The 15,893-nt window shown below is 43.4% G+C and overlaps 1 protein-coding gene across 1 annotated transcript in view; it reads right to left on the bottom strand.

Moving 5' to 3' along the window:
- Positions 1 to 379, bottom strand: part of rad1 (RAD1 homolog (S. pombe)) — a 10,924-nt gene extending 10,545 nt beyond the window's left edge. Inside the window, exon 1 of the mRNA XM_070896868.1 lies at positions 368 to 379. Within this exon, the coding sequence (XP_070752969.1) occupies positions 368 to 379 (12 nt within the window). The remainder of the gene's footprint in view (positions 1 to 367) is intronic.
- Between the last annotated feature and the right edge of the window lie 15,514 nt (positions 380 to 15,893).

Below are 15,893 nucleotides of genomic sequence, written 5' to 3' on the forward strand. Positions count from 1 at the left end.
ACATGATTCGCGCCTGATTTTTAGGAGCAACTGGTGGAGAACGGACTATTTTAGAAATCGCAATTCTCCACATTTTTTTTTCTGCAGTTCTAGTCAGGTAGAACAGTTCTAGTTTAGAACAGAATTTTTTTCTTCAAAAGGGGCGTGTCCGGCCACTGACGCCTGATTTGAAAGTTTCCACAGTGAAAATGTATCCAAACTAAACTAGAATGGAGCAAGTGAAGATTTTTGTAGAACTGAAAAAACCTGTTCTACACATTAAAAAATCAGGCGCAGGTTACAAATCAGGCGTCCAGAACGAGGTGGGGGGAGTCAATTAAATTCGACAATAAATCCTTATTAAAAATATTACACAAATAAATCCAACCTGAATAAACATTTATAAGCCAAGAAAAGATTAAATAAATCATCTAGCTACCTGTGTGGAAAGTGCTTCAGCCAGGGAGAATTCTGCAGCCGTTCGTGTCGCTGAGCGGGAGGGGAGAGAGAAGAGAGAGAGGAGAGGAGGGAGGGAGAGAGAGAGAGAGAGAGGGGGAGGGAGAGAGAGAGAGAGAGAGAGGGGAGGAGAGAGAGAGGGGGGAGGGAGAGAGAGAGAGGGGGGGGAGGGAGGGAGAGAGAGAGAGGAGAGAGAGAGAGAGAGAGAGGGAGAGGAGGGAGGAGAGGAGAGACGGGGGGAGGAGAGAGAGAGAGAGGGGGAGGGAGGAAGAGAGGGGGGAGGGAGGGAGAGAGAGAGGGGAGAGAGAGAGAGAGAGAGAGGGGAGGGAGGGAGAAAGAGGGGGGAGGGAGAGAGAGGGGGGCAGGAGAGAGAGGGGGTGGGAGAGAGAGGGGGTGAGGGAGAGAGGGGGGGAGGGAGAGAGAGGGGGGGAGGAGAGAGAGGGGGGGAGGGAGGGGGAGCGAGAGAGAGAGAGAGAGGGGGGGAGAGAGAGGGAGGGGGGGAGAGAGAGGGAGGGGGGAGATAGAGGGAGGGAGGGAGAGAGAGGGAGGGAGAGAGAGAGGGAGGGAGGGGGAGAGAGAGAGGGGAGAGAGAGAGAGGGGGAGGAAGGGAGAGAGAGAGGGGAGGGAGAGAGAGGAGAGAGAGGGAGGAAGGAGAGAGAGAGAGCGGGGGGAAGAGAGAGAGCGGGGGGGGAAGAGAGAGAGCGGGGGGGAGCGAGAGAGAGAGCGGGGGGGGGGAGAGAGAGAGAGAGAGCGGGGGGGAGAGAGAGAGAGCGGGGGGGGAGAGAGAGAGAGCAGGGAGGGGAGAGAGAGAGCGGGGGGGAGAGAGAGAGGGAGGGGAGAGAGAGCGGGGGGGGAGAGAGAGCAGGAAAGAGAGGGGGAAAGAGAGTGGGGGAAAGCGAGGGGGAAGAGAGGGAGGGGAGAGAGGGGGGAGAGCGGGGGGGGGAGAGAGAGCGGGGGAGGGAAAGAGAGGGGGGAGAGAGAGGGGGGAGAGGGGGGGAGAGGGGGGAGAGGTGAGGGAGCGGGGGGATAGAGAGTGGGGGAGGAGAGAGAGCGGGGGGGAAGAGAGCGGGGCGGGGGGGAAGAGAGCAGGGGGGGAAGAGAGAGGGGTCGGGGAACAGGAGCACGGGTCGGGTCGGGTCGGGGCGGGTGGAGCGGGTGTCGGGTCGGGTCGGGGCGGGGGAGGGGGTGTCGGGTCGGGTCGGGGGGGAGCGGGTGTCGGGTCGGGTCGGGGCGGGGGGAGCGGGTGTCGGGTCGGGTCGGGGGGGGGGGGTGTCGGGTCGGGGTCGGGTCAGGGGGGAGCGGGTGTCGGGTCGGGTCGTGGGGGGAGGAAGCGGGTGTCGGGTCGGGTCGGGTCAGGGGGAGCGGGTGTCGGGTCGGGTCAGGGGGGAGCGGGTGTCGGGTCGGGTCAGGGCGGGGGGAGCGGGTGTCGGGTGGGTCGGGTCGGGGGGAGCGGGTGTCGGGTCGGGTCGGGGCGGGTGTCGGGTCGGGTCGGGTCGGGTCGGTCGGGGGGAGCGGGTGTCGGGTCGGGTCGGGGGGGAGCGGGTGTCGGGTCGGGTCGGGGCGGGGGGAGCGGGTGTCGGGTCGGTCGGGTCAGGGGGGAGCGGGTGTCGGGTCGGGTCGTGGGGGGAAGCGGGTGTCGGGTCGGTCGGGGTCAGGGGGAGCGGGTGGGGTCGGGTCAGGGGGGAAGCGGGTGTCGGGTCGGGTCGGGTCAGGGGGGAGCGGGTGTCGGGTCGGGTCGGGGGGGGGAAGCGGGTGTCGCGGTCGGGTCAGGGGGAGCGGGTGTGGGTCGGGGTCGGGGCGGGTCAGGGGGAGCGGTGTGGGTCGGGTCGGGGGGGAGCGGGTGTCGGGTCGGGTCGTGGGGGGGAGCGGGTGTCGGGTCGGGTCGGGTCAGGGGGAGCGGGTGTCGGGTCGGGTCAGGGGGGAGCGGGTGTCGGGTCGGGTCGTGGGGGGGGAGCGGGTGTCGGGTCGGGGCGGGGCGGGGGGAGCGGGTGTCGGGGCGGGCGTGGGGGGGGGAGCGGGTGTCGGGTCGGGTCAGGGGGGAGCGGGTGTCGGGTCGGGTCGTGGGGGGAGCGGGTGTCGGGGTCGGGGCGGGGGGAGCGGTGTCGGGTCGGGTCGTGGGGGGAGCGGGTGTCCGGGTCGGGTCAGGGGGGAGCGGGTGTCGGGTCGGGTCAGGGGGGAGCGGGTGTCGGTCGGTCGTGGGGGGAGCGGGTGTCGGGTCGGGTCGGGCGGGGGGGAGCGGGGTGTCGGGTCGGGTCTGGGGGGGGGGAGGTGGCGGGTCGGGTCAGGGGGGGCGGGTCGGGTAGGCGTGGGGGGGGAGCGGTGTCGGGTCGGGTCCGGGGCGGGGGGAGCGGGTGTCGGGTCGGGTCGGGGGGGCGGGTGTCGGGTCGGGTCAGGGGAGCGGGTGTCGGGTCGGGTCGGGTGGAGCGGGGTCGGGTCAGGGGAGCGGGTGTCGGGTCGGGTCAGGGGGGAGCGGGTGTCGGGTCGGGTCAGGGGGGAGCGGGTGTCGGGTCGGGTCGGGGGGGGGGAACGGTGTCGGGTCGGGTCGTGGGGGGGAGCGGGTGTCGGGTCGGGTCAGGGGGGAGCGGGTGTCGGGTCGGGTCAGGGGGGAGCGGGTGTCGGGTCGGGTCGTGGGGGGGGGAGCGGGTGTCGGGTCGGGTCGGGGTGGAGCGGGTGTCGGGTCGGGTCAGGGGGGAGCGGGTGTCGGGTCGGGTCGGGGTGGAGCGGGTGTCGGGTCGGGTCAGGGTGGAGCGGGTGTCGGGTCGGGTCAGGGGGGAGCGGGTGTCGGGTCGGGTCGGGGTGGAGCGGGTGTCGGGTCGGGTCGGGGTGGAGCGGGTGTCGGGTCGGGTCAGGGGGGAGCGGGTGTCGGGGCGGGGCGGGAAGTGGGGGGGGAAGCGAGTGTCGGGTCGGGGGCGGGGAGCAGGAGCTGGCCGTGGGAGGAGCCCCAGTGAGGCCATTGGGCCAGGGCTAGGGGCTGCGTGCTTCGGGCCCCTCCTACACAGTTCGGCGCCTGGAGCTACTGCACTTGCGTGCCGACTGTAGCGCGCATGTGCAGAGGTCCCGGCACTGTTTTCAGCGCAGGGACCAGGCTCCGCCCCCCACAGCTCCTGCTGCGCTGCGCCGAGGGCCACAGGACCTGCAGGGAGGTGGAGAATACCGAGGATTTTTTTAGACGCCGTTTTAGGCGCGAAAAACGGGCGCCCAGCTCGGAGTGGCGCCCGTTTTTTTTCTTGTGGAAACTTGGGCCCATAGAAACACAGAAACATAGGGCCCAAGTTTCCACACGATAAAAAACGGGCGCCCCTCCGAGCTGTGTGCCCGTTTTTCGCGCCTAAAACGGCGCCGGAAAAAAAACTCGCGATTCTGGAGCGCCCTGCAGCTCCTTGTCTGTTTGGCGTGGCGCCCAGGGGGGCGGAGCCTACACTCGCACCGATTTTGTAAGTGGGAGGGGGCGGGTACTATTTAAATTAGTTTTTTTCCTGCCGGCAACGCTGCGCGTGCGCGTTGGAGCGTTGACGCACGCGCAGTGTGAAGGAAACATCGGCACTCGGCCATTTTTGTAGTTCTTTGTAGCTGTTTAATTTTTAAACATTTTTTAATAAAAGCACATTGCCATCAGCACATCAGCACTGAGGCTTCCTGCAGCCTTCTCACTGTCTCCCCCCCCCCCGCCGTCTGGAACGAACGAACGAACTTGTGAGGCTGCCTGAAGCACTTTCACACAGGTAGGAAGATGGTTTATTTAATCTTTTCTTTGCTTATAAATGTTTATTCAGGTTGGATTTATTTGTATAATATTTGTAGAAGTATAAATAAGGATTGATTGTAGAATTTAATGACTTCCCTCCCCCGCCCCCACCACCTCGTTCTGGGCGCCTAATTTGAAACCTGCGCCTGATTTTTTAATGTGTAGAACAGGATTTTTCAGTTCTACAAAAATCTTCACTTGCTCCATTCTAAGTTAGTTTGGAGTACGTTTTCACTGTGGAAACTTTGAAATCAGGCGTCAGTGGACGGACTCGCCCCCTTTTGAAGAAAAAAAATTCTGTTCCAAAGTGAAACTGTTCTAACTGACTAGAACTGCAGAAAAAAAATGTGGAGAATTGCGATTTCTAAGAGAGTCCGTTCTCCACCAGTTGCTCCTAAAAATCAAGCGCAAATCATGTGGAAACTTGGGCTCATATTATGTTTCTATGTTTCTATGTTTCTGTGTTTCTATGTTTCTGTGTTTCTGTGTTTCTATTTCTGTGTTTCTGTGTTTCTATGGGCCCAAGTTTCCACAAATTGTGCCTGATTTTTAGGAGCAACTGGTGGAGAACGGACTATCTTAGAAATCGCAATTCTCCACATTTTTTTTTCTGCAGTCTAGTGAGGTAGAACAGTTCTACTTTGGAACAGAATTTTTCCTTCAAAAGGGGGCGTGTCCGGACACAGACGCATGATTTCAAAGTTTCAGCAGTGAAAACTTACTCCAAACCAACTTAGAATGGAGTAAGCTCGAAAAAACCTTGTCTACACTTTAGAAAATCAGGCGTAGGTTACAAATCAGGCGTAGAGAATGGTGGGGGGGGCGGTTTAAAGGGAAGTTTACAAACATTAAACACTTCAGTTTTACAAATAAAGAGCCATTATCAACAATAAATGATAAATACATCAATAAATCAACCAATAAATCAATCAAAAAAAATTAATTAAAAAAATATATATTTTTTAAATCAAGAAATAAAACATTTTCTACTTACCGACTGCAGCACCGGGAGCCCTCCAACAGCGTGCTGGGATGCCCCACCCCTCCCCCAGTGTGTCTCTGTCAGTGTCTCTATCTCTCTGTCTGTCTGTGTGTGTCTCTCACTCTCTGTCTGTCAGTGTGTGTGTATCTGACAGCGAGGGGAGGGGGAGGAGAGGGGTAGAGGGAGAGGGGGTGGGGCAGGGGGTGGGGACAGGGGGAGGCAGAGGGGGAGGGAGGGATGGGGGAGGGCGGAGAAGGGAGAGAGGGGTGGAGGGGGGTGAGAAGGGGGGGAGGGGGGAGAGAAGCGGGGGGGAAAACGGGGGGAAGAGGAGAAGGGGAAGGGGAGAAAAGGGGAAAGGAGAAGGGGGGTGAAGGAGAAAGGGGGGGGACCGGGGTGGGGGAACCGGGGTGGGGGGGTGGAGGCTGAATGGGCCGGGCCCGGCGGCCGGGCCCAAGACTTCGGGCAGGACCCGTCCCCAGCACCAGATTTACAGGTAGGTGGCATTGGGTCGGGTCGGGGTCGGGAGCGCGGGTCGGATTGGGGGGGGTGGGGGGGGCGCGTGGTGGGAGGGAGGGATGTTCGGTTTGGGTTGGGTCCAGTCCGGGGGGTCGGGTCCTGTCCGGTCCGGTGGGTGTGGGAGGAAAGCGGGAGTCGAGTCGGGTCGGGAGGAAGCAGGAGCTGGCCGTGGGAGGCAGCCTTATTCACGCAGCCCCAGTGAGGCCATTCGGCCAGGGATAGCGGCTGCGTGCTTCGGGACTCTCCCACACAGTTTTGGGCATCTGGAGCTACTGCACATGTGCGCCCACTGCAGAGGTCCTGGCACTGTTTTCAGCGCAGGGATCTGGCTCCGCCCCCCCACAGCTCGTGCTGCACCGCGCCCAGCTCCAGAAACCCTGCAGGGAGCCGGAGAATAGGTGAGTTTTTTTTAGCTGCACTTTGTGGCGCAAAAAACGGGCGTCCAGGTCGGGGCTGCGCCGTTCTAGGCACGGCCCGAAACTTGGGCCCATAGAAACACAGAAACAGAGAAACATAGAAACATAGAAACACAGAAACACAGCAACATAGAAACACAGAAACATAGAAACACAGAAACATAGAAAAACAGAAACATAGAAACACAGAAACATAGAAACATAGAAACACAGAAACATAGAAACATAGAAACACAGAAACATAGAAAAACAGAAACACAGAAACACAGAAATATAGAAACACAGAAACATAGAAACACAGAAACATAGAAAATTAGAAACACAGAAACATAGAAACATAGAAACACAGAAACACAGAAACATAGAAACACAGAAACATAGAAACACAGAAACAGAGAAAATTAGAAACACAGAAACATAGAAACATAGAAACACAGAAACACAGAAACATAGAAACACAGAAACATAGAAACATAGAAACACAGAAACATAGAAACACAGAAACACAGAAACATAGAAACATAGAAACACAGAAACATAGAAAATTAGAAACATAGAAACACAGAAACATAGAAACATAGAAACACAGAAACATAGAAACACAGAAACATAGAAACACAGAAACACAGAAACATAGAAACACAGAAACATAGAAACATAGAAACACAGAAACATAGAAACATAGAAACACAGAAACATAGAAACATAGAAACACAGAAACATAGAAACATAGAAACACAGAAACATAGAAACACAGAAACACAGAAACATAGAAACACAGAAACATAGAAACACAGAAACATAGAAACACAGAAACACAGAAACACAGAAACATAGAAACACAGAAACATAGAAACACAGAAACATAGAAACACAGAAACACAGAAACATAGAAACACAGAAACATAGAAACATAGAAACACAGAAACATAGAAACACAGAAACACAGAAACATAGAAACATAGAAACACAGAAACATAGAAACACAGAAACATAGAAATAACAGAAACATAGAAACACAGAAACACAGAAACATAGAAACACAGAAACATAGAAACATAGAAACACAGAAACACAGAAACATAGAAACACAGAAACATAGAAACACAGAAACATAGAAACACAGAAACACAGAAACATAGAAACACAGAAACACAGAAACATAGAAACACAGAAACACAGAAACATAGAAACATAGAAACACAGAAACATAGAAACATAGAAACACAGAAACATAGAAACACAGAAACACAGAAACATAGAAACACAGAAATCACAGAAACATAGAAACACAGAAACATAGAAACATAGAAACACAGAAACATAGAAACACAGAAACATAGAAACATATAAACACAGAAACATAGAAACACAGAAACATAGAAACACAGAAACATAGAAACATAGAAACACAGAAACACAGAAACATAGAAACACAGAAACATAGAAACACAGAAACATAGAAACACAGAAACATAGAAACACAGAAACATAGAAACATAGAAACACAGAAACATAGAAACATAGAAACATAGAAACACAGAAACATAGAAACACAGAAACATAGAAACATAGAAACACAGAAACACAGAAACATAGAAACACAGAAACACAGAAACATAGAAACACAGAAACATAGAAACATAGAAACACAGAAACATAGAAACACAGAAACATAGAAACATAGAAACACAGAAACATAGAAACACAGAAACACAGAAACATAGAATCACAGAAACACAGAAACATAGAAACACAGAAACACAGAAACATAGAAACAGAGAAACACAGAAACATAGAAGCACAGAAACACAGAAACATAGAAACACAGAAACACAGAAACATAGAAATACAGAAACATAGAAACACAGAAACATAGAAACATAGAAACACAGAAGCACAGAAACATAGAAACACAGAAACACAAAGAAACATAGAAACACAGAAACACAGAAACATAGAAACATAGAAACACAGAAACATAGAAACATAGAAACACAGAAACATAGAAACACAGAAACATAGAAACACAGAAACATAGAAACACAGAAACATAGAAACACAGAAACAGAGAAACACAGAAACACAGAAGCATAGAAACACAGAAACATAGAAACACAGAAACATAGAAACACAGAAACACAGAAACATAGAAACACAGAAACATAGAAACACAGAAACATAGAAACATATAAACACAGAAACACAGAAACATAGAAACATAGAAACACAGAAACACAGAAACATAGAAACACAGAAACACAGAAACATAGAAACACAGAAACATAGAAACATAGAAACATAGAAACACAGAAACATAGAAACACAGAAACATAGAAACACAGACACATAGAAACACAGAAACATAGAAACATAGAAACACAGAAACATAGAAACACAGAAACACAGAAACATAGAAACACAGAAACACAGAAACATAGAAACACAGAAACACAGAAACAGAGAAACATAGAAACACAGAAAGATAGAAACACAGAAACATAGAAACACAGAAACACAGAAACATAGAAACACAGAAACATAGAAACACAGAAATCACAGAAACATAGAAACACAGACACATAGAAACATATAAACACAGGAACACAGAAACATAGAAACACAGAAACATAGAAACACAGAAACACAGAAACATAGAAACACAGAAACATAGAAACACAGAAACACAGAAACATAGAAACACAGAAACACAGAAACATAGAAACACAGAAACATAGAAACATATAAACACAGAAACATAGAAACATAGAAACATAGAAACATAGAAATACAGAAACATAGAAACACAGAAACATAGAAACATAGAAATACAGAAACATAGAAACACAGAAACATAGAAACACAGAAACACAGAAACACAGAAACATAGAAACACAGAAACACAGAAACATAGAAACACAGAAATCACAGGAACACAGAAACATAGAAACACAGAAACAGAGAAACACAGAAACACAGAAACATAGAAACACAGAAACACAGAAACATAGAAACACAGAATCATAGAAACACAGAAACACAGAAACATAGAAACACAGAAACACAGAAACATAGAAACACAGAAACATAGAAACATATAAACACAGAAACATAGAAACATAGAAACATAGAAACATAGAAATACAGAAACATAGAAACACAGAAACATAGAAACATAGAAATACAGAAACATAGAAACACAGAAACATAGAAACACAGAAACATAGAAACACAGAAACACAGAAACATAGAAACACAGAAACACAGAAACATAGAAACACAGAAATCACAGAAACACAGAAACACAGACACATAGAAACACAGAAACATAGAAACATAGAAACACAGAAACATAGAAACACAGAAACACAGAAACATAGAAACACAGAAACATAGAAACACAGAAACATAGAAACACAGAAACACAGAAACATAGAAACACAGAAACATAGAAACACAGAAACATAGAAACATAGAAACATAGAAACACAGAAACATAGAAACACAGAAACATAGAAACAGAGAAACATAGAAACACAGAAACATAGAAACACAGAAACATAGAAACACAGAAGCACAGAAACATAGAAACACAGAAACACAGAAACATAGAAACACAGAAACATAGAAACACAGAAACAGAGAAACAGAGAAACACAGAAACATAGAAACACAGAAACATAGAAACACAGAAACAGAATCACAGCAACACAGAAACACAGAAACACAGAAACACAGAAACATAGAAACACAGAAACACAGAAACATAGAAACACAGAAACACAGAAACATAGAAACACAGAAACATAGAAACACAGAAACATAGAAACATAGAAACACAGAAGCACAGAAACATAGAAACACAGAAACACAGAAACATAGAAACACAGAAACATAGAAACACAGAAGCACAGAAACATAGAAACACAGAAGCACAGAAACATAGAAACACAGAAACATAGAAACACAGAAAGACAGAAACATAGAAACATAGAAACAAAGAAACACAGAAACATAGAAATACAGAAACATGGAAACACAGAAACATAGAAACACAGAAACATAGAAACACAGAAACATAGAAACATAGAAACACAGAAACATAGAAACACAGAAACATAGAAACACAGAAACATAGAAACACAGAAACACAGAAACATAGAAACACAGAAACATAGAAACACAGAAACACAGAAACATAGAAACACAGAAATACAGAAACACAGAAACACAGAAACATAGAAACACAGAAACATAGAAACATATAAACACAGAAACACAGAAACATAGAAACATAGAAACACAGAAACACAGAAACATAGAAACACAGAAACACAGAAACATAGAAACACAGAAACATAGAAACACAGAAACATAGAAACACAGAAACACAGAAACATAGAAACACAGAAACACAGAAACATAGAAACACAGAAATCACAGAAACACAGAAACATAGAAACACAGACACATAGAAACACAGAAACATAGAAACATAGAGACACAGAAACATAGAAACACAGAAACACAGAAACATAGAAACACAGAAACACAGAAACATAGAAACACAGACACATAGAAACACAGAAACATAGAAACATAGAAACACAGAAACATAGAAACACAGAAACACAGAAACATAGAAACACAGAAACACAGAAACAGAGAAACATAGAAACACAGAAACATAATAACACAGAAACACAGAAACACAGAAACATAGAAACACAGAAATCACAGAAACATAGAAACACAGACACATAGAAACATAGAAACACAGGAACACAGAAACATAGAAACACAGAAACATAGAAACACAGAAACACAGAAACATAGAAACACAGAAACACAGAAACATAGAAACACAGAAACACAGAAACACAGAAACACAGAAACATAGAAACACAGAAACACAGAAACATAGAAAAACAGAAACATAGAAACATATAAACACAGAAACATAGAAACATAGAAATACAGAAACACAGAAACATAGAAACACAGAAACACAGAAACATAGAAACACAGAAATCACAGAAACACAGAAACGTAGAAACACAGACACATAGAAACACAGAAACATAGAAACATAGAAACACAGAAACATAGAAACACAGAAACACAGAAACATAGAAACACAGAAACACAGAAACATAGAAACACAGAAACAGAGAAACATAGAAACACAGAAACATAGAAACACAGAAACATAGAAACACAGAAACACAGAAACATAGAAACACAGAAACATAGAAACACAGAAATTACAGAAACATAGAAACACAGACACATAGAAACATAGAAACACAGGAACACAGAAACATAGAAACACAGAAACATAGAAACACAGAAACACAGAAAACAGAAACACAGAAACATAGAAACACAGACACCTAGAAACACAGAAACACAGAAACATAGAAACACAGAAACACAGAAACATAGAAACACAGAAACATAGAAACATATAAACACAGAAACATAGAAACATAGAAACATAGAAACATAGAAATACAGAAACATAGAAACACAGAAACATAGAAACATAGAAATACAGAAACATAGAAACACAGACACATAGAAACACAGAAACACAGAAACATAGAAACACAGAAACACAGAAACATAGAAACACAGAAACACAGAAACATAGAAACACAGAAACACAGAAACATAGAAACATAGAAACACAGAAACATAGAAACACAGAAACACAGAAACATAGAAACACAGAAACACAGAAATATAGAAACACAGAAACATAGAAACACAGAAACATAGAAACATAGAAACACAGAAACATAGAAACACAGAAACACAGAAACATAGAAACATAGAAACACAGAAACATAGAAACACAGAAACACAGAAACACAGAAACATAGAAACATAGAAATACAGAAACACTGAAACATAGAAACACAGAAACACAGAAACACAGAAACACAGAAACATAGAAACACAGAAACATAGAAACATAGAAACATAGAAACATAGAAAAATAGAAACACAGAAACATAGAAACATAGAAACACAGAAACATAGAAACATAGAAACACAGAAACACAGAAACACAGAAACATAGAAACACAGAGACATAGAAACATAGAAACACAGAAACATAGAAACATAGAAACACAGAAACATAGAAACATAGAAATACAGAAATACAGAAACACAGAAACATAGAAACATAGAAACACAGAAACACAGAAACATAGAAATACAGAAATATAGAAACACAGAAACATAGAAACATAGAAACATAGAAACACAGAAACATAGAAACACAGAAACATAGAAACACAGAAACACAGAAACATAGAAACACAGAAACATAGAAACACAGAAACACAGAAACATAGAAACACAGAAACATAGAAACACAGAAACACAGAAACATAGAAACACAGAAACACGGAAACACAGAAACACAGAAACATAGAAACACAGAAACACAGAAACATAGAAACACAGAAACACAGAAACATAGAAACATAGAAACACAGAAACATAGAAACACAGAAACACAGAAACATAGAAACACAGAAACACAGAAACATAGAAACACAGAAACACAGAAACATAGAAACATAGAAACACAGAAACATAGAAACACAGAAACATAGAAACATAGAAACACAGAAACATAGAAACACAGAAATGTAGAAACATAGAAACACAGAAACACAGAAACATAGAAACACAGAAACATAGAAACACAGAAACACAGAAACATAGAAACATAGAAACACAGAAACAGAGAAGCATAGAAACACAGAAACATAGAAACACAGAAACACAGAAACATAGAAACACAGAAACATAGAAACCGAAACATAGAAACATAGAAACACAGAAACACAGAAACACAGAAACATAGAAACACAGAAACATATAAACACAGAAACATAGAAACATAGAAACATAGAAACACAGAAACATAGAAACATAGAAACACAGAAACATAGAAACACAGAAACATAGAAACATAGAAACACAGAAACATAGAAACACAGAAACACAGAAACATAGAAACAAAGAAATACAGAAATACAGAAACACAGAAACATAGAAACACAGAAACACAGAAACATAGAAACACATAAACACAGAAACATAGAAACATAGAAATACAGAAACATAGAAACACAGAAACATAGAAACATAGAAACATAGAAACACAGAAACATAGAAACACAGAAACATAGAAACATAGAAACACAGAAACATAGAACATAGAAATACAGAAACACAGAAACATAGAAACACAGAAACATAGAAACACAGAAATCACAGAAACACAGAAACATAGAAACACAGACACATAGAAACACAGAAACATAGAAACATAGAAATACAGAAACATAGAAACACAGAAACATAGAAACACAGAAACACAGAAACATAGAAACACAGAAACACAGAAACAGAGAAACATAGAAACACAGAAACATGGAAACACAGAAACATAGAAACACAGAAACACATACACATAGAAACACAGAAACATAGAAACACAGAAATCACAGAAACATAGAAACACAGACACTTAGAAACATAGAAACACAGGAACACAGAAACATAGAAACACAGAAACATAGAAACATAGAAACACAGAAACATAGAAACACAGAAACACAGAAACATAGAAACACAGAAACACAGAAACATAGAAACACAGAAACACAGAAACAGAGAAACATAGAAACACAGAAACATAGAAACACAGAAACATAGAAACACAGAAATCACAGAAACATAGAAACACAGACACTTAGAAACATAGAAACACAGGAACACAGAAACATAGAAACACAGAAACATAGAAACATAGAAACACAGAAACATAGAAACACAGAAACACAGAAACATAGAAACACAGAAACACAGAAACATAGAAACACAGAAACACAAAAACAGAGAAACATAGAAACACAGAAACATAGAAACACAGAAACACAGAAACACAGAAACATAGAAACACAGAAATCACAGAAACATAGAAACACAGGAACACAGAAACATAGAAACACAGAAACATAGAAACACAGAAACACAGAAACACAGAAACATAGAAACACAGAAACACAGAAACACAGAAACATAGAAACACAGAAACATAGAAACACAGAAACATAGAAACATATAAACACAGAAACATAGAAACATAGAAACATAGAAACATAGAAATACAGAAACACAGAAACATAGAAACACAGAAACACAGAAACATAGAAACACAGAAATCACAGAAACACAGAAACGTAGAAACACAGACACATAGAAACACAGAAACATAGAAACATAGAAACACAGAAACACAGAAATATAGAAACATAGAAACACAGAAACACAGAAACATAGAAGCACAGAAACATAGAAACACAGAAACATAGAAACATAGAAACATAGAAACACAGAAACATAGAAACACAGAAACATAGAAACATAGAAACACAGAAACATAGAAACACAGAAACATAGAAACACAGAAACATAGAAACACAGAAACATAGAAACATAGAAACACAGAAAAATAGAAACACAGAAACATAGAAACATAGAAACACAGAAACATAGAAACATAGAAACACAGAAACACAGAAACATAGAAACACAGAGACATAGAAACATAGAAACACAGAAACATAGAAACATAGAAACACAGAAACATAGAAACATAGAAATACAGAAATACAGAAACACAGAAACATAGAAACATAGAAAAACAGAAACACAGAAACATAGAAATACAGAAATATAGAAACACAGAAACACAGAAACATAGAAACATAGAAACACAGAAACATAGAAACACAGAAACATAGAAACATAGAAACACAGAAACACAGAAATATAGAAACACAGAAACACAGGAACACAGAAACATAGAAACACAGAAACATAGAAACATAGAAACACAGAAACATAGAAACACAGAAACACAGAAACATAGAAACACAGAAACACAGAAACATAGAAACACAGAAACACAGAAACAGAGAAACATAGAAACACAGAAACATAGAAACACAGAAACACAGAAACACAGAAACATAGAAACACAGAAATCACAGAAACATAGAAACACAGACACATAGAAACATAGAAACACAGGAACACAGAAACATAGAAACACAGAAACATAGAAACACATAAACACAGAAACATAGAAACACAGAAACACAGAAACATAGAAACACAGAAACACAGAAACACAGAAACACAGAAACATAGAAACACAGAAACATAGAAACACAGAAACATAGAAACATATAAACACAGAAACATTGAAACATAGAAACATAGAAACATAGAAATACAGAAACACAGAAACATAGAAACACAGAAACACAGAAACATAGAAACACAGAAATCACAGAAACACAGAAACATAGAAACACATAAACACAGAAACACAGAAACACAGAAACATAGAAACATAGAAACATAGAAACACAGAAAAATAGAACCACAGAAACATAGAAACATAGAAACACAGAAACATAGAAACATAGAAACACAGAAACACAGAAACACAGAAACATAGAAACACAGAGACATAGAAACATAGAAACACAGAAACATAGAAACATAGAAACACAGAAACATAGAAACATAGAAACACAGAAACACAGAAACATAGAAATACAGAAATATAGAAACACAGAAACATAGAAACATAGAAACATAGAAACACAGAAACATAGAAACACAGAAACATAGAAACACAGAAACACAGAAACATAGAAACACAGAAACACAGAAACACAGAAACATAGAAACACAGAAACAT

The sequence above is a fragment of the Pristiophorus japonicus genome, chromosome 13 (assembly GCF_044704955.1).
Source record: "Pristiophorus japonicus isolate sPriJap1 chromosome 13, sPriJap1.hap1, whole genome shotgun sequence".
NCBI classification, from domain to species: Eukaryota; Metazoa; Chordata; class Chondrichthyes; family Pristiophoridae; genus Pristiophorus; species Pristiophorus japonicus.